Source organism: Rattus norvegicus, chromosome 10 (genome assembly GCF_036323735.1).
Source record: "Rattus norvegicus strain BN/NHsdMcwi chromosome 10, GRCr8, whole genome shotgun sequence".
NCBI lineage: Eukaryota > Metazoa > Chordata > Mammalia > Rodentia > Muridae > Rattus > Rattus norvegicus.
The window spans coordinates 106,120,987-106,140,024 of NC_086028.1; the positions used below are offsets into that span (position 1 = coordinate 106,120,987).

The 19,038-nt window shown below is 55.0% G+C and overlaps 1 protein-coding gene and 2 long non-coding RNA genes across 6 annotated transcripts; 1 reads left to right on the forward strand and 2 right to left on the reverse strand.

Moving 5' to 3' along the window:
- Positions 1–51: 51 nt before the first annotated feature.
- Fscn2 (fascin actin-bundling protein 2, retinal) lies at positions 52–18,697 on the forward strand. Of its 4 annotated transcripts, none has more exons than XM_063269251.1 (6): positions 198–331; positions 5,437–13,151; positions 17,229–17,385; positions 17,814–17,935; positions 18,178–18,345; positions 18,429–18,696. In XM_063269251.1, the coding sequence occupies exons 2-6, from the start codon at positions 12,326–12,328 to the stop codon at positions 18,632–18,634; spliced, it is 1,479 nt and encodes a 492-aa protein (XP_063125321.1). In that variant the 5' UTR covers positions 198–331; positions 5,437–12,325; the 3' UTR covers positions 18,635–18,696. The 4 variants fall into 4 exon arrangements, with proteins under 4 accessions (XP_063125322.1, XP_063125321.1, NP_001100542.1 ...); XM_063269253.1 differs by lacking the exon at positions 198–331 and adding an exon at positions 18,094–18,095 and having other exon boundaries at positions 12,326–13,151; positions 17,814–17,955; positions 18,131–18,345; XM_063269252.1 differs by lacking the exon at positions 5,437–13,151 and having other exon boundaries at positions 52–331.
- LOC120095311 (uncharacterized) lies at positions 399–1,566 on the reverse strand. Its single transcript, XR_005490805.2, has 2 exons — positions 1,439–1,566; positions 399–1,171 (listed from the first exon to the last, which is right to left on the reverse strand). It is a non-coding gene; the product is annotated as an uncharacterized LOC120095311 (long non-coding RNA).
- Positions 13,413–17,233, reverse strand: LOC134480918 (uncharacterized). The gene is made up of 2 exons (XR_010055918.1): positions 17,067–17,233; positions 13,413–16,441 (listed from the first exon to the last, which is right to left on the reverse strand). It is a non-coding gene; the product is annotated as an uncharacterized LOC134480918 (long non-coding RNA).
- Positions 18,698–19,038: the final 341 nt, after the last annotated feature.

Consider the following 19,038-nt stretch of genomic DNA (forward strand, 5'->3'; position numbering starts at 1 on the left):
CGGGCCGCGCGCGCGGGCGGAGGCGCGCGCGGCCCCAGAACATGTCCATATATGGCGATCTTTCCAAAAGCCGGGCGCCCATTGGCCCGCCCGCCAGGGGCACGTGGGGCCCGGGCCCGCCCGCCCCTAGCCCGCGCCGCCGCCAACGGCCCCGCCCGCGCCGCCCCCGCGCGCTCGCGACCCCGGGAGGCCTGGCTCTCGCTCGCGGGGGTCTCGGCGAGTGGCTTGCGTGAGCTCGGCCCTGCCCTTCCCCGGACTGCCGCGCAGCAGGGAGGTCCCAGGTTGCGCCCCGAAACTGCCAAGCCCCGAGCGGGCCGCGCCCCGATCTGGGGTGAGTCCCGTGGCCCCCGCCCCTCTGTGAATTCTGCGCCCCGCACGCCCCCAGGAGCTTCCCATACAGGCTCGGTGTGGAGCTGGGCCGCCGCAGCGGGTGCCTGGCTGGGGACGGGCTGGCAGGGTCCCCGGGGGTCCGGGAAGCGGCCATCACATCCCAATCACGTGGGAGGGGGGTCACCAGTTCTGCCACTCCAGCCACGTCCGCGTAGGCCCCTTCACTGCAGAAGGGGTGGTCACGGGGTTGGGTACCCCTGGACATCAATGGAGGTGGTGGTGTAAGTGAGTATTGTGATATGCTGGTTTCCTTGGGGACACTGTAGGGAAACCGAGGCAAGGAAAGTCTCCCCACTTTCAGCATGGTCTAGCCCCGCCCCCCGTATGGGTCAGTTGGCGAGACTGCTCTCCATTGATTATGAAGTCCAGGTCACACTGGCTTGGGGCACAGAACGCCTAGGCCTTTGTCCCCTCCAACAGGCGTGGGGGGCGGGCATCCATCGCTGCCCTTCACCCCGTAAGACGGCTCTGGGAAACCTGTCACCCTTAGCAGGGTCGTGGCCCTACCTTCCAGTGCTCCGTTTCAATGGATGCCTGGAGGGAAAGCTGGCACTGTAGCAAACCGTGTGGAATATATTTGTAAGCTTCTGGAATTGTTCAATGTGGTGTTAAGCGGAGGGGTAGCAGTGAGGTGAGGTGAAGGTCACAGGGCACAGAGCTTGATTCTAGCAGGTGGGGGTGTGCCAGCCCCCACACTGGCGCGCTCGGTCCTACAAGGTCAGCTCCCCATCTGAGACGTGAACACGAGACTCCAGGGGACCAAACAGCCTGCCCTGCTCACCTGCGGACACAAACCCGTGCCAACACTCAGTCACCTTGTACAACATCAGGCCTAGAAAGAAGGGCGTTGGGCCTGCGAGCACCCTGATTGTATACAGAGGTGGCTGTCCAATGTGAGCAGCAGCACCCATGAGGGGGACGCGGGGCTGAACCTCCAGAAACCCCATCATCAGCTAACAGTGAAGCCTCCACTTTTAGGTGGAGGGTGGGTGGGTCCCAGGTTGTGAGAGACGTGGGGAAAGTGGAAGGTTTCGGTAAGCCCTCTCACCTAGTGACCATCTCTCACACGCCCATGGCTACCCAGGAAGTACTGCAGGGGGGCCTGGCCTCAAACCCCGGCTTTCTCTAAGGACGCCTTTGTCTGCGTGTGTGCAGAAGGCGCTGCGAGCCAGCACGGAACGGCCTTGTATGGCCGGGTTCCCTCTGACGCCGGCGGGGGCGCCTTGTCCCGCGGCGGGACCAAGGTGCGGCTCAGGTGTGCGGGTGGGGGCAGGGGTGACGGGCGGCGCGCGGCCATATTTGGCGATTTGGACCCGCGCTCCGCCCGCCGCCGGGAGGCCAGTGGCCGCCCTGAGTCACGGGGGCGGACGTAACGGACGGGGCGCCTGGCCGCGCTCCTCGCCTTATTTAGTCAAGCAGGCTACCCATTGGCCCGCGGGACAAAGGCGGTCCCGGCCGGTGCGCGCGGAGACCCTCGGCTGTGCGCTTGGGCTCAGAGGCGCAGCCCTCCCAGGAGACGGTGGGGGAGGGGTAGCCCCGCCGGAGCGGAGCCGCAGCCCGGCCTCCTAACGCTGTGCACGGGAAGGAGGCGCTGTGATTTGTCTTATTTTGCAACTGGGCAGTGTGAGGCCTCGCCCAAGGTCAGGTCGGGGCCGTTCTTGCCTGCTATGGAAGTTGGCAGCCCCACCCCTCTTGGAGCAGGAATTGAGAATGCCGGGCTTCTGTGAGCCTGCAGGCCAGGGGCAGCGATTGCAGGTCCGCCAGAAGTGGGCGTGTCTCCCGTTGTATAGAAAGACTCAGTCGAGAGAAATGAAAAAAAATTTCTTTCCTCTGCTGGCTTTGGTCAGTTTTTATTGTGACGTCGATGCATCTTATTTCATATTCCATTCATTTGATGATAAGAAAACTGCAGCTGAAGAGGTGAAGCGTTAGGGAGATTTAATGCAGGCCGGCTCCACCCTTAACATTCTCCCAGGCGTTCACAGGAACCTGTCAGTTCCTTCTCCCTGCGGCCACTTCGGATATTCCCCGGTCTCCTGGTCACCTCTGTACTTGGTACCCGATTCTCCAGCAATGCTCCACCCACCTAAGCACTTCCAAACCTACTTCCTCCAAAGTGGCTGACTGGCTTCTTGTTAGGCAAATGCAACAAAATTTTGCATTTTGCCTCTACACTTGGTCTCTGCTATTCCTGCTGGGTGGGGGGTTGTCAACCTAATCTTGGAAAAGAAGAGACTGAAAAGGCTGTGAAGACTCAGGTCAGGTTTGGAAAATATACCAAGGTGAGCCTTGGTAAGGGTGAGCTAACATTACAGTGTAATGGGTGAACGCTTCTGATGTCTTTGAAACTTTTCTATAAGCCTAAAAGCCCATAATAAAAAGGGGATGTAGAAGTCTGAGGAAACCAAAATCTAAATATCCTGAGTCCATGTTCCTGTCCAGGCCTCTTCGGACACATCATATGCAAGTGGGGATGTCTTGTCTGTCCAGTGCCAGGAGGCACAGGACTGGCCTTTCCAGTGGAAGGAAGGCAGTGAACTGAGGGTGAGACTGAGCCAGCCTCCGGTGGCAGAACCCAGGGCACATTACAAACAGGAAGGTCAAGGTTCTGCTGGCCACACCACATGAAACACAGAATATTGGGCAATGGAGAGCCTCCCCGCCCTTGGGTCGGACATCTGCCCAGCATCTGCCCATGCTGTCCCAGCAACTTAGTGCATCTGTGTCAGACCAGAGGCTCTTCTAGGTAGGATTTCCTGCCTGGGCCTTGGCCTGCTCTCAAGGATCCGCTTGCCCCCAGCCAGCTGAGGCCCCAGAAAGAATAATTCAACCTCAGCCCAAGCCATGGTGGCCCAAGCTGGGTGTGGTGGCCCGCACCTTTGATTCCATTACCACTGCAGCAGAGGAAGGCAGATAGATCTCTGTGAGTTCAAAGCCAGCCTAGTCTACACAGTGACTTCCAGAACTGCCCAGGCTACATAGAGAAAACTGTCTCAAAAAAGAAAATGGCTCTCCCCCAAGGGCCTTGCTCCCTGTTGTCCCCACAACAAACAGCTCCATAGCCCGGTGAAGGGGGGGGGGGGTGTCGTCTGTTCAACACTGCAGTTGTGAAATGTGGTGTGGTATATGTTCCCGGAAAGGGCAGACTGCCTCCTCCTGAGAGGCACTTCCTAAAGCTGATGTGCCCCTTGCAATTCTTTTTTTTTTTTTTTTTTCCTTTTTCTTTTTTTCAGAGCTGGGGACCGAACCCAGGGCCTTGCGTTTGCTAGGCAAGCGCTCTACCACTGAGCTAAATCCCCAACCCCGGTAGCACATGCCCCTTGCAATTCTTATTCTCAGTACAATACCCCCTTTCTGCACAACAAAAGAGACCCCTAGACCTCTGACCAGACACAGTTGTCTGTTCCTGCTTCTCTGTTGCTCCTGTCTCCTCTGTTGCCTCAAGCTCTGAGCCACTCCCTCTCTGCTCACTGCACCTTGGCTTCACTGACTAGCTTCCACCTAACTTACCTAACTACCCCCACCGCCAGGCCCATCAACTCGAGGCTTCTGGTTATACCCACTGAGTAACCACAGAAACTCTGTCCTTGATGAAGCTGGACACCCGTGTACATGTCGGGAAGCCAGAGAGAGAGAGGGAAGGTTTCCCAGCTCTGGAGAAGGAGGCAGAAGTGAAAAGACCTGACCAACCAAGAAAGTGGAGCAGATTCAGTTCCCACATCCATCCTGACCCCCAAATGCAGGGTTTGGAGAAAGAGAATCCTATTCTCCATTCTTCCCTTTTCCTATTCCATGTTCGTCAGTTCTAGAGATCCCAGACAGGCAAGTAACAGCTACCTAGCTGCGGGCTCCAGGGGACAGGACAGGGAAACACACGGGTTAGCCAGGGGACAGGACAGGGAAACACACGGGTTATCTGTATCTCCTGCTTTATCGACTGGCTGCAGGGAGTAGCCTACAGTTAGTGTGGGTCAGTGTACCGCCCTCAGGAGGTGGGCGGAACATCTGGGAGCCAGGTCAGGGCTGGACAAGGGCAGAATGCTATTGCTCTGGAGGTCCTGTGCCCTGCCACTACCCCACCTGCTACAGCCAGTGTGCACTAAAGGAGGTAGGCAGAGACTAGGCTGGAGTTCTGCGGATCACTCTGACCCTCCCCAGGACCGGGTGGTCAGGGTGGAAGGTATGATCCGGGTAAGTTCAGTGGAAGTGTCGTCTGGGTTGTCCCAGCTTGCACTAGCAGGCCACTGTGATACTGTGCAGACCATTCCCCTCCAAGTCTCTCGACACCTGCATCCTCGGAGTCGAGTCCACCCACGCTCCACTTCGCCCATTGGGTCAGCACTGGTATATAAGGCTGTCTTCAGAGGGCGCAGTTAGCCTCGGAAGAAAGGAAAACCAGTGGGGTGGGTGAGCAGGAGTGCAGGAAAGCCACCTCAAACTTCAGGCAGGAGGAAAGAGCCACCTGCTCCGGCTTTCCTTCCCCTTCCTGAGATCTAAGCCTGGGGCGGAATAGGAGAATGCAGGACGAGTACTATAAGCGCAGCGTCTCAGGTGGTCCGGCGCTGGGGCGGTGACCTGGGGGGTTCAAGCCTGAATACAGGGCCCAGCAGATGGCGCCCCTGGCATAGGCCCTGCGGAAGGCAGATCAGTGGCGGCCAGTGTCATTCTCTTGTGGACCGCCAGGTGGGTCCTGCTCCTGCCACTTAGTGAGGAGTGCAGCGCACCTGCGGTTCCAAGTCCTCCTCACCTCAAAGGCCAAGTGGGACCAAGAAACTCCTAACAAGGCATGGCTAGGGCGGACCCCCGCTGAGTCATCTCTGGTAGGGGAACCCAGGCAGGACTGTGGCCAAGCAGCGGGTGACCTCAGCTGGTGCTGACGCACGGGGAGAGGTGGGGCTGGAGCAGCCAGCACCCAGAACAACAGATGAGGAAAGAACAGATTCACTGCCAGATAGAACCAGCCCGTCGGATGTCCGGGAGCAAATACTCTGAGAGACCCCAAAGTACAGACAACGCATGACTTGGTGTGTCTGTTTACTATTATAGGAGGTGTCACTGGGTCATACCATCACCGAGCCACCTAACTATCATTTCTGAGAAAAGGAAAAGGGTGGATCTGAGTAGAGAAGGTAGGTGCAGGTCACAGAACAGGAAGTGGCTCAGATTCAGGGTTAGGACTAAGGCCTCACCCGCCAAGAGTCAAAGGTTTTTTTTTTTTTTTTTTTTTTTTTTTTGATTCCAGCTCTTTAACTTTTTTGTTTTTTGGGACCAGGCTTTTCTATGCAGTTGCTCTGTAGACTAGGCTGGCCACAGTCATATTAAGCATTACAGTCCACACCACCCCTCATCATCGTCCTGTTTCCAGAGAGAGGGTTTCCTGTGTAGCCCTGGCTGTCCTGGAACTTGCTCTGTAGACCAGGCTGGCATCAAACTCAGAGATCCGCCTGCCTCTGCCTCCTCAGTGCTGCGATTACAGGTGTGCACCACCACATAGGGCCTGAAAGTTTTCATGTTTAAGCCTTATTTTGATGTAATGTCAAACATCACTGTTTTAAACACGTAACTAACAGCTTAGGTTCCCTGTCTCTTGTCATTTCTAAGCCATATACAGGGTGGCCCAGGCAGGCACACCTTACAGCACCCCACCTTACAGCACAGTGGTCCAGAAACCGCCCGTCTGCTATGACACTTGTCCAATAGTATTCTCGAGCACTTTTTATAGATAGAACCCAGGATCCTTGTATTTTATTGTCCTAAGCACTCATACTTTTAATTCCCACAACCTCTCATTCTGTGACTATTCATAAAGTTAACTACAGGTGATGAGGCTGCAGCAGGTAGCCAGTGCCAAGACGGAGAGATGAGTCAGCAGTTGGGAGTTCCTCGATGCTTTTCCGGAGGATCTGAGTTTAACGGCCATCACTCATCCTGGGAGACGTACAACTAACTTCCTGTTACAACAGCTCTGGATCTGATGCCCAGCTCTGACTCAGGCACCTCTGCACATACAGCACACACATGCACGCACACACACCACAACCTTTTACATGGAGAACAAGCCAGTGAGCAACACTCCACGACTTCTGCTTTGTTTTCTGCCCTTCAGGTTCCTTCCTTGATCCCTGCCCTGACTTCTCTAAATAATGGCCTACAAGTTGTGAGATGAAATAAGTCCCTCCCTCCCCAAGTTGCTTTTGGTCATTGTACCGGTTGGTTCTGTGTGTCAACTTGACACAAGCTGGAGTTATCACAGAGCAAGGAGCCTCCCTTGAGGAAATGCCTCCATGAGACCCAGCTGTAAGGCATTTTCTCAATTAGTGATCAAGGGGGGAGGACCCAGCCCATTGTGGGTGGTGCCATCCCTGGGCTAGTGGTCCTGGGTTCTTTAAGAGAGAAGGCTGATCAAGCCAGGGGAAGGAAGCCAGTAAGTAACATCCCTCCATGGCCTCTGCATCAGCTCCTGCTTCCTGACCTTCGTGAGTTCCTGTACTGACTTCCTTTGGTGATGAACAGCAGTGTGGAAGTGTGAGCTGAATAAACCCTTTCCTCCCCAACTTGCTTCTCAGTCCTGATGTTTGTGCAGGAATAGAAACCCTGACTACGACACTCATGTTCTTTATCACAGCAGTAAAAACCCAACTAAGACACATGGATTGCAGCATAACAAGTGCCTATCATCCCAGCCCTTGGGAAGTGGAGATACGGAGAGATCCCTGGGGCTTGCTGACTAAACCAGCCTATCTGAATCACTGAGCTCCAGGTGAAAGGCCCTGTCTCAAAAGTAATGTGGGAGCCGAGGAGCTGGCTCATCAGGGAAGGCATCTACTGTGAGCAAGTGAAAGTCTGTTGACCTGAGCTTGATCCACAGAACCCACATAGAGGTGGAAGGAGAGAACCGAGTCCACAAAGTTGTCCTCGGATTTGCACAAAGGCATAGGAAGTCAATGAGTGAGTAAATAACTTACAGGGATGACGGAGTGCGATCGAAAGGTACCCTTCACGAAAAGTTTACACACACTGAAAGTGGTGTGAGGAGGGTCAGGCGAGTTCTTGGAGGGTGTGCTGAGCTCTGCTGCTGTGTCTGGGCACGTCTGGGCCTATGTGTGACTCGGAATGGTAAGATCATCAGAGATGAGCGCTAAGGCAGAGACTGCCTTGGCCCCCTCGTGTTGAAGGCTCACAGTTGTCCACTCAGGTATGTGTGTATCACCATCTTGTCCTTAGTGAGTCCTACACATTCTGGGATTCAGTCTCAGATGTCTGGTGTTTCCTCCTTCCCTGAGGTTTGAACTTTGAGGGATCTGAGGGATGGCCTAGTGGTCACAGACTTCCTGTGACACCTTCTGTTCCTCTTGGAGACACTTGACCTTATGGAGCCTTGGATTTTCTGACGTGACAGAACCCTGTGCTCTTCCTGGTCTCAGCTTGTGAGGCATTATGGTTTCACAAATGATGGGAGATACCATGGCTTGTGTTTGTGAAAGGCACTGGGGTGGTCACGGAGTGACACACGTGAGACGCTTCAGTCACTTTCCATACCCTGAAGGCACTGGGGATCAATCCCAAGGGCCTCATGACCAACAGGTAAAAAAAGGCTCTGTCACTGAAAGACAGCAACTCCAGAAACAGGTATTTTAGCCAGGCCTGTCTTTACATGCCTGTGATTGCAACCGTGGGAGGCTGAGGCAGGAGGATCTTGAGTTAGAGGCTAGCCTATGCAACACAGAGAAATCCTGTCTTCAAACAACAAAAAAGGAAAGAGCAAGGTGTGGGGGAGAAGGGTACATGGGAGGGTTTGGCGGGAGGATAGGGGTGGAAGAGGTGATGCTATTTTTATATTATGACTGAAAAATAAAGGAAAACAGGAACAAAAAGATTGCAGGTGCTTCAGTGTACCCCTGCACCTGAGCGCCTTTGGGGAGCCCTGTGCCTAGGCAGTGAGCCCTGACGGGTCTTCAGTGAGCTCTGTGCCTAGGCTGGGGTCAGGTAGGTTGTGGGGGAGGAGTGGGAGAGATGAGGTGGTCACTGTGCAGTTAAAAACTCTCTCCCCTAGCTCTTCTTTCTAACATAACCCGTTGAGTGGAGCCTGTTACCCTAAACCAGGCCTCAGTAAGTGAACCTGGGCAGAGTAAGCGAAGCGAGGCCCCTCCCCCTCTGCTGTGTGTAAGTGGAACTGCAAACAGTCTAACATGAAAAATTGATTCAAGGGCCCAGGGAGGGAGTCCAGCAGGAGGTGGGGCCTTGGGCCTCTGCCAAACCAGACTCTGGGCAGAGGCAGGAGCCCTGAAGGGGATGAGGAAATCAAGGTTGTGGCCTGTGCTGGGCAGCATGGTGCCTCTTTGCAGGCCCAAGGAGGCTGGGAGGCCAGGAAGGAGCGTCTGGCTATAGAGATCTGAAGCTTAGCAACAGCTGAGGGGTGGGCTGGGAGCATCTCTGGGAGGCGAGAGTAGTGGGGTTTCCTGGCTTCTCCAAAGGCCTGTGAAAGGTCAGCCTTTGGCCACAGGCCTGCTCAGCTGTTTCCCAGTTTCTAAGACTCTGGGCTGGCGAGGAGGGAATCCCCATCCCTGCACTCACAAACCTGTGCCAGTGCACACCACCAGCATCAGTGCTGCTGGGCCCTGAACGTGGCCCACGTGTTGGTTGCCATGGTAGCAGCTACATGCTGGCAGAGGGCCCAGGTTGGGCTAATCTAGATGGAGGTGAGGGAAAATCATCTGTGTTTGGGGCACTACTAGCATTATTGGAAGCCAGCTTGGGGGATAGGGCAAAGGGGCCTTTTAAGGAGACCTGTCCTTAGCAATCTGAGAACGTTTTCCAAGAGATGGGTGTGTAGTGGACACTTTGAGTCTGGGCCTTTAGGGCACTCTTGCTCTTGCTCCCAGCTGGACTTACTGAGAAGGGCGTCAACTCAGCCCCAAGCCTTGCTGGAACCAGTCTAAGCCTGAGGGGGTCCTAGCCTTTTAGACCCAGCTGTGGTTAGAATGGCCCACTGCTGTGTCCACTCAGAGTGGGCTGTTCTCCTGAGTAACGGTTGGGTTGGGATATTGCTCACCCAAATGGCCTCTCAAAGTCCATTAAAGGTGCTCCTCCCCCAAGACATACATGTGTTGAAGTTGGTGCCTCAGGTAGCTTGGCATCTGTACTTAGACGCTAGCTACAGTAGCATCAGACAGTCATACTTTGGGCATCCCGTCTTCCCCTCTGGTTCATGGGGGTAAAGAACCCTCAAGTGGAGCTGACTTAGATGTCCCCGCGTGCAGCCTGGACAGCCACGGTGGCACACATGTCCCCGGGTGCAGCCTGGACAGCCACGGTGGCACACATGTCCCCGGGTGCGGCCTGGACAGCCACCGTGGCACACATCTATTTGTGCACCCATAATAGAGAGAGGTGGCTTTCTGCCATCTGAGTACCCTGTAGATGGACAGAGGGCCCAGCCTGCCATAGACTTGTGTGTAGCTGGGCAGGGGATCCTCTAAGTGGTGTACAGCCTGACTGTTGTGCCAGCATCCAGAAGTGGGTGCTGGGGCTTGTGCTAGAGTAGCATCTTCAGAGGCTGAGCTGAGTCTCCAGGGGACCACAACAGCTCATCCTGGCCCCTTTCGCTGTGAACCTTCACACAAACACTCCATATGAAGACCTGTCTACAGTATTACAACTTTCCACAGAGCTGTAGCTCGTTACACAGGAACCAGACAAAATGCCCATCATACAGGGGAAGCGTCTATTTTGTGGTAGAGCTCCTGATGGGATCTGGAAGGGAAAGACCCTGGTGCGCCACAGCTTGGAGACTGCAGTGGAGAGACCCAGGAAAGCTGCCTCCTGCCAAGGCGTACCCTGAAGCCCAGCAGGCCCTCATATTGCAAATGTCATTGCCAATGTCAATAGCCCTGTTCTACCTGGGGCTGTTGTGGGGAAGTGTCCCAAAACTGAGTAGCCATCGACACCTCTGGCTCTATTTCCAACAGCCTGTCCAGAGCCAGGGCACTTAGCGCCTGGCGGCCAGGCCTTCTCCTGCTAGGTATCTGATGCTGGTGAACCCTGCCAGCACCAGTCAAGCTAATGAAGCCATTATGCCAATCAGAAGGACTAGACTCTCAGGGCTCTTAAGCAGTCTGGCTAGATGGGGTTAGGGAACAATGGGCATAGTTGACCCTCAGGCTCTCCCCTGAGAGACCAACCTAATCAGATCCTTGGTACCTGACGGGGGCTGCTCCAAGCTTGGAACACTTTTTAGTATGGACGCCACCCTGGCAACTGGGGCTTTTGCACGGACATCATACTCCCCACCCCCCACTGTATCTCTAAGGCAGTACTTGACACACAACCTGACTACACTTTCTGATGGGGCCTCATACATGTGCGTGGGTCACAATTTGAATAAAGCTGTCCTGCAGGGAAAGATGACAGCAATAGGGTTAGCGCGTGACAATATGTCATGGGTCCTACTGTGAGCCCTCTATTGGGGAAAGTTCCTCTTACTTCCTCAGCGTCTTCAGATGCTTGGATGGACCTACCTCACCCTCTGCATTCTCCCTTAATGTAGACCTCTGTGCCAGTCTGGCCATGTACAAGTCCCCTACCATAGCCACTTGAGGGATGACAGGCACGGGACAAGGGAAAGAAGACTGGGGCCATGACTGGAAGCAGTCCACATTCTCCTGTTACTGTCCCTCAGGAGGGCCTTCCCCTGTGGTCAGTCGCACACTGTTATGAGGAAGAAGACACCAATTCTGGCTCAGGCCCATGATGGACAGCTCCGGTTTCCTGCTTGGCTCTGGTCCCCTGAGGCAGGTGCAGGGTAAAACTGAGCAGGGCTGCGGAAGCTCCCTGTCAGGCTCAGGATGAAGAGGGTACAGCCGGGTGGTCCCAGAGGTAAGAGGTCAGGGGTCAGGTGTGGCTGGCTTCCAGCATCTCCTAAACCGTACCACCCAGCCCTGAGCTCCCCACACAGAAGGGAAGAGCATCATGCCCCAAGAGATGGCAGGGAACACATGGTATACCTTGATTCTTTGCCTGCTACACGGGTGTGAGCATCACCTGGTTGCCCTAGCAGACCATGTGAGGCTGCTCTTTCCAAACCTAGGGGACCAGGAACAGCAGCGTATCTGCCTCCACACTGCCATCCCTGCTCAGGTCAGGGTGTCCCAGCTTCACTGCTGGCCCTTACTGCTGCCTCCCCAGCCCACGGCCTTGGGGCAGACGTGTCAAGCTCAGGGCCACACAAAAAGGTAGGAACTGTGTGGCCAGGGGGATAGGCCAGGATGCTGCTGTATGCTACGGGGGCCATTTTGCTCCTGGTGGCAGGAATCAGAGAAGCAGTAACTGGATCCTGTAGAGGATCTGGCGGGCTACTGAGGGTGGAGGGCTGCGTTCAGATCAGGTTGCCACCCTGCTGTGAGTTTTCCACTGGGCTGCTTTTTCTACCTTGGGAAAGAGCTGGGCTGGACTCAGGGTCTAAGCCGGGTACTGGGAGGCCTTGAAGCAATAGGGCAGCAAGGAGAGAGGCTGAGAGCTGTGGGATCTACAGTATGTAGGGCATAGCACCCAGGTAGCCGTGGGTGAGGACAAGGAGGTGGTCAACCTTGCTCCTGTCCTGCTGGCCATCAACTCTGGACTTGGTGCTATCCAGGAGCCACTGAAATCCAAGCTGGGGGTAAGGCAAGGTGGCTACTGCTCCTAAGCCAGTGCCTTTCTGATCCGCCCCCCCTCACCCGCCCTCCGGGCTCCCTGCTGGTCATGTAAGATCTGCCTGAGTGGCCGAGGCCACAAGACAGAGGGAGCTGACTCTGAGGCAGGGAGTGTCCATGTTGCTGGCTAGGCTTGGGAGCCAAGGGCCAGATAAACAGATCTGGGCCTCAGGGGGGGCTACAGGCCCCCTGAACACTCAGAGAGAGCTCCCTGGACCCCTGAAGCAACTTGGCTAGTCTCAAAGATGCCAACCAACGGCTTGCACCAGGTGCTGAAGATCCAGTTTGGCCTTGTGAACGATGCCGACCGCTACCTCACGGCTGAGAGCTTTGGCTTCAAGGTCAACGCTTCCGCAGCCAGCCTCAAGAGGAAGCAGATATGGGTCCTGGAGCCTGACCCAGGGCAGGGCACTGCTGTGCTGTTTCGCAGCAGCCACCTAGGCCGCTACCTGTCGGCAGAAGAAGATGGGCGCGTGGCCTGTGAGATGGATCACCCGGGCCGTGACTGTCGCTTCTTGGTCTTGCCGCAGCCTGACGGGCGCTGGGTGCTGCAGTCAGAGCCACACGGCCGCTTCTTTGGTGGCGTTGAGGACCGACTGTCCTGCTTTGCTACGGCCATCTCCCCGGCAGAGCTGTGGACCGTACACCTGGCCATCCACCCACAGGCTCACTTGCTGAGTGTGAGCCGCCGGCGCTACGTGCACCTGTGCCTTCAGGAGGACGAGATGGCGGCAGATGGTGACATGCCGTGGGGTGTGGACGCACTGCTCACCCTCATTTTCCAGAGCAGGCGGTACTGCCTCAAGTCTTATGACAGCCGCTACCTTCGAAGTGATGGCCGCCTTGTCTGGGAGCCTGAAGCCCATGCCTGCTACACACTGGAGTTCAAGGCAGGCAAGCTGGCCTTCAAGGACTGTGACGGCCGATACCTGGCACCTGTGGGGCCTGCCGGCACGCTTAAGGCTGGCCGAAACACGAGGCCCGGCAAGGATGAACTCTTCGACCTGGAGCAGAGTCACCCACAGGTGGTACTGGTAGCTGCCAACCACCGCTACGTCTCTGTGAGGCAAGGTAGGGTAGGGCAGTCTCTGTGAGGCAAGGTAGGGCAGCTGATGCTGTGTTGTATGTGCATGTGTGTACACACCTGCCACGTGCTGGGTTGGTGGGGCTCTCCTTCGGAGATGGGTGTTTCTGCACACAGTGTGAGGATGACGGCTTCAGAGGAGTCGTCATCACTCTCTGGACATCTGGAGAATGTCAGCCGAATGTGGTGCCTGCTAGACTGCACATGTCTTTAAGGCTGGAGAGGTACAGTGAGGCAAAGACAGAATATGGGGGCAGTGGGAGGGTGGGAAGCAGGCTGGGTGGCACCTTTGCTCTTGTGCCACTCCACTTTCTCATCTTTGGGGGGAAATAAGGAAGGGATGAGGGCAGGGCATAGACATAGCAGTATCATATGCTCAACCAGTGGGAACCCTGTGGGGACACCCCTCCCCCCACAGGAATGAGACTTCACTGTTATCCTCAATGTTAGACATGGCTAAGGCAACCTTGCATAGGACCTGTGCCTCTAAGGAGAAGGTGCCATTTCTACCTCTGGGGTGTGGCTTGTTTTTTGTTGTCTCCTGGCCACTGGTCACTTGTGTGACACCTGAGCAGTCTGAGGTAAGTAAACACAGTGTTCCTACTGCCCTATGAAGAAGCCAAGAGTCTGGCCCCGGCCAGAAGGAACAGTTGCTTCCATCTAGGGCTTTGGGTGCCCAGATATACCTTGGCCTGAGTGCTCTGAGCCCACTCAGACCCCTTTACATCAGCACTTGCTGAGAAAGGGCAGCTCCTACATGCCTGTTCTGACATTGCTGTAGTAGTACACAGATGTCCAGTCTCCCTGGGCATCTTATGTCCTACCCAGATGGTCAGAACACCCACCAGGGAAGCCAAAAGAACCTGGCATCTGCAGTCATGGCCTTTAGGTCAGTCTGAGGCAGTAATGGCATTGGAGTTACTAGCCCTGTGGTCCAGCCACACTGCCTGGCCTGGGGAAGAACAAAATGTTCACAGATCTTAGACAATCTAGCTGGGGCAGCATTGATGGAGTGCTTCCTGGAAGTGTGTGTGTGTGTGTGTGTGTGTGTGTGTGTGTGTGTGTGTGTGTGTGTGCGCGCGCGCGCGTGCCCATGTGTGTGCTAGACATTGACTGTAACAGCCTGTAACAGACTCATGAAGGAAGGCAGTAACCTAAGTGTCTATACTGGTAGCCATGTTATGGGAGCTTGGCAGGGATTTTAATAATGTTGGGGTGCAAGTGGTAGAAGTGGTGAAGATGTGATGGAGATGGGGGTGAAGTGGAGATGGTGACAGTGGTGGTGGAGGTGATGGTGGCTTGGGGGTTGGAGTGGTGGTGAGATGTGGGCTGAGGAGGTAACTCTATGTAGAGCGCTGCCTAGTGTGTGCAACACTGAGTTCTATTCTGTACACAGAAGAAAAAGATGGTGGATCTGGTAGTCATGGAGCTAGTTAGGAGAGTGGCTGTATGGATTGCTTTTCAACCTTTAAAAATGTGTGTGTGTGTGTGTGAAGGGTACAGGTATGTGAGTACAGGTGCCTGTAGAAGTCAGAAGAGGGTGTTGATTGACATCTCTGGAGCCTGCCTGGTAAGGGTGCTGGGAATAAAACTCAGGTCTTCCGCAAGAGCAGTCAGTGCTCTTAAACCCTGACTCATCTCTGCAGCCCACTGTTCAGTCTCTTAAATAATAATAAACAATAATGACTGACTGGGGACAGTGGTGCACACCTTTAATCCCAGCACTTGCAAGGCAGGGACAGGCAGATCTCTGTTTGAGACCAGCCACAATGAATTCCAGGAAAACCCAAGCTGCTTAGTAAGACCTGGTCTTGAAAAAAAATTAGTGTGTGTGTGTGTGTGATATATGTGGGCACACACTCGCCACGGCACACTTGTAGAGGTCGAAGGACACCTCTGTGGAGTCAGTTTTTCCCTTCCACCTTTGTATGGGTCCAGAGATCAATCTCGAATCACTAGACAAGCACCTTAACTTGCTGAGCCATACAACTGGCCTCTTTCAGCCTTTTTTTTTTTTGTTTTTGTTTTTTTGTTGTTGTTGTTGAGACAGGGTTTCTCTGTGTGGCTCTGGTTGTTCTGGAACTTGCTCTGAGTAGACCAGGCTGGACTCCAACCCAGAGGTTTGCCTGCCTCTGCCTCTGCCTAGCTCTTGACCACACTGTATGTGATTGCATCCCTTTGGTGGGAGACCCTCCTGATAAGGGCAGTGGAAGTAGAGGGACACTATGCTTCCTTCACTGGGGTTGATGATGTCTGTGGTTCTGGCCTCAGGATTGGTGTCAGGTAGGGCTTTGTGTTGGGGTGGAAGTGACACACAGCTCAAGGAAGCTGGAGAGGTGATTTGGGTGTTTGTCCTGGCCAGCACAGCCCCTGTGGAGTAGCAGCCCATTTTGGTCCAGTCACCTGGAGAGACAGCCCCAGACTTGTCTTCTAACCAGGAGCTGCCTGTGAACAACCACTTTATAGTTTCACCACTGGGTTTCTTTGCCACCGTCTGCCTGTCTCTGCATTCACTGGTGCTGTAGGGCTCACATGCAGCTCAGCTGTGAGCATTTGTTTCCGCCAGTAACACACGACTCAACCCCTTTCCCGAATCCTACACACTCATCCAGAAGCTACCCCTCGTCAGTCACTGTCCAGATCAGTCTGGATTCTGGGCCCCTCCCATTGCCAGATCGGTTCCCTATAAGCAGGTGAGCATGCGGGCGCTCTGTCTGCAGAGGCAGAAGCTGTGCTGTGTGAGATGGAGATGTAGGTGAAGTCAGTGGACGGTGCTAGTTGGCATGCCCAACTAAGGTCCTCTGACCTGGTTCTGCCTTCTGTCCCTGCAAGAATCTTTGCTGAGATGTGACTTTTCTTGTCCATAGCATATATCCATGTGAGACACCACCCAGAATCCCATTGTTTTCTTACCCTGTGGCCCAGTACAGTACACAAAGCTGAGGGCTGCCCTTGGTTCCACCACCCAATTTAGTATTTGTTGCTACAATGATGAAGCTGACAGAGGTGGAAACGATAAAACTGAGGTGGGCCTGGGTCTTAAGGATGGCTCAGTGGTTAAGAGCACTGGCTGCTTTTCCAGAAGACTTACATTCAATTCCAGGCACTCACAAGGGAGCTCACAAACACCTGTAACTCCAGTGTCGGGGGACCTGACTTCCTCTGGTCTGAGTGGGCCCTTTCCTGAGGCTGTGCCAGCTGCTCTTCTGCATGGGAGCAGTGATCTTCGGCTTGAGGGGGCGTGGGAGTGAGGGGGCCCAGGCATGGCCTTTGGGAGCTAGAAAAAGGCAGCACACTTCAGCCTCCCCCCCCCCGGGGGGGGGGCTACTGTTTGGTTGTTCCCCTCTCCTGCAAGGTTGGATGAGATGTGGCCTGACCTTCAAGCTTTGTCCCCCACCTCCTATTGTTACACCTTGAGCCCCTGGGGATCTTGAGGGCTCTACCAGCCACACTATTCAAGAATAACCAGTTGCCATAGAAACTGATGCAGTTCGTTGGAGGGAGCCCGAGTTTATGGGACATTCCTGAGGTTGTTCAGGGCTTGCATGCTGAGCCAGGCCACAGCACAGTTGTCCTGTCTGTCCCCATTACAGCAGCATCAGCCCTGGGCACCCTCCTGCCTTCCCCAGAGACTAGAGTGTATGTGTGGTGGGCTGGTTACTGGACACTGGCTATGGTCCAGGTCACCTCCGTGGGAAGGTCAGAGACCCCACCTGGCAGGCCTAGGGGTGAACTATAAATAAACTGCTGTAAATCCTGAGTTGGGAGAGCAGGAATAAGCAGATTACTTGCTGATTACCAGAATGGGGATTTGCCAGCACGAAAGGTGCCATCTCAGGGAGTGTGGGAAGAGCTGGGTTAAGAATCCATCCTTAGAGGTCATGTGTGAGGTGCACTGGTACCTGGTGGCCTTGGAGCAGCCTCTGACAGATGGAGTCAGTCTAGAGGAGAGAGTGCCAGCTGAGACTCCCTCAGGCTTCATGTATCCAAAGCAAGCTTCCCCATCTCTGGCCTCCCAGGAGAGGTGTGAGGAACTTTACTGTCTGTCTTCTCCCTCCCTCCAGGAATCAATGTCTCAGCCAATCAGGATGAAGAACTGGACCATGAGACATTCCTAATGCAAATCGACCAGGAGACAAAGAAGTGTACTTTCTATTCCAGCACTGGGGGCTACTGGACCTTGGTCACTCACGGGGGCATTCAGGCCACAGCCACGCAAGTGTGAGTGTACCTGTCCTTGTCTCTGTCACCTTCATCACCATCACCCTAACAACCATGACCGGCACATCAACCCCACCACCATTACCTTTTTGGGTTTTTTTTGTTTGGTTTTTGAGAGACAGAGCCCACACTTATGTGGCCTTGGATGGCTTGGAACTTAAGCCTCCAACCCAGAGATCCACTTCTGCTGGGATTAAAAGTTTGTGCCACCACACCTGGTGGCCGCTGCTACTTTGGTCATCATCTCCAACGGAACCCGGAGCACAGCCTCAGCTGTGAGAATGGCAACCCAACCAGCAAAGAATGCTCACTGGGGTGGGGGAGTCGACCCTACTGGTAATGGGTACTTCTGTGGAGGACCCTGAACCCAAGGATTAGGGAGGCCAAACTCTGCACCTCTCTCTCTGAGATCTCCCCCTCCCCCACAGTTCTGCCAACACCATGTTTGAAATAGAATGGCACGGCCGGCGGGTGGCACTTAAAGCCAGCAATGGGCGTTATGTGTGCATGAAGAAGAATGGGCAGCTGGCTGCTATCAGTGACTTTGTGGGTGAGCATTCCCTGCCCTCTGTAAGATGGGGCAGTTCTCCATCTTGGGTCAGTGTACCTGAGGTCCCGTTCCACTTGGTCCGTCCGGAAAGGTGTCAGATCTCTGGGTGTCTTTTCCTTTCCTGTCTTTGGGGAACCTTGGGCACCTCTTTGCCATAGTGGCACACTTGGGACCTCAAGTCCATGGCCTGAAAAGGACAGGTAGGGACAGGAGTGGTCAGTCCACAGCACCCTCTCCTACAGGTGAGGACGAGTTATTCATCCTCAAACTCATCAACCGACCCATCCTGGTGCTCCGTGGCCTGGATGGCTTTGTGTGCCACCGCCGAGGCTCCAACCAGCTGGACACCAACCGCTCCACCTACGATGTCTTCCACCTGAGCTTCAGGGATGGCGCCTATCAAATCAGAGGTGCGGGAAAGTAAAGTGTAGGGGGGCTCCGGGAGGGAGGCTTGCTGTGCGTGGGCCCTGCTGACCTCCAGCCTCGCCCCCAGGCCGTGGAGGTGGGTTCTGGTACACTGGGAGCCATGGAAGTGTGTGCAGCGATGGTGACTTGGCGGAGGATTTCCTCTTCGAGTTCCGAGAGCGTGGCCGTTTGGCCATCCGTGCCCTCAGTGGCAAGTACCTGCGTGGAGGTGCCTCAGGGCTGCTGCGTGCTGACGCGGACCTGCCTACGGGGGAAGCTCTCTGGGAATATTGAGGACTCACAGGGGGTCAACCCCAGAGCCAACCTACCCAGCATTAAACCTTTGTTGCAGAGTTGCTGTGGGCTCAAGCTGCCCAGGTTGGTAGTGGGAAGGACTTGGAGACGTAAGTCCCCTCTGCGTAGCACTATAGCTCTGCCCCTGGGAAAGCCCTTGCCCCTCTGTGCAAACCTCTCCCTCTCATGGTGTAAAAACCTCAGGGCAAGGGCCATGGCTAGAGATGGGGGCTGCCTCTATCCCCTCGACCCCTTGTCCCAGCAGTTGCTAGGCTTAGGGTCAGAGACTGAGGAAGGCCCCTCTAACCTTGGCTGACTCGGGGCTCGAAGTCCTCCCCAGGAGTCCACACCTGAGGGCAAAAGAGACGCACGGAGAGTCATAAGCCTAAGCCAAGGACGTCAGA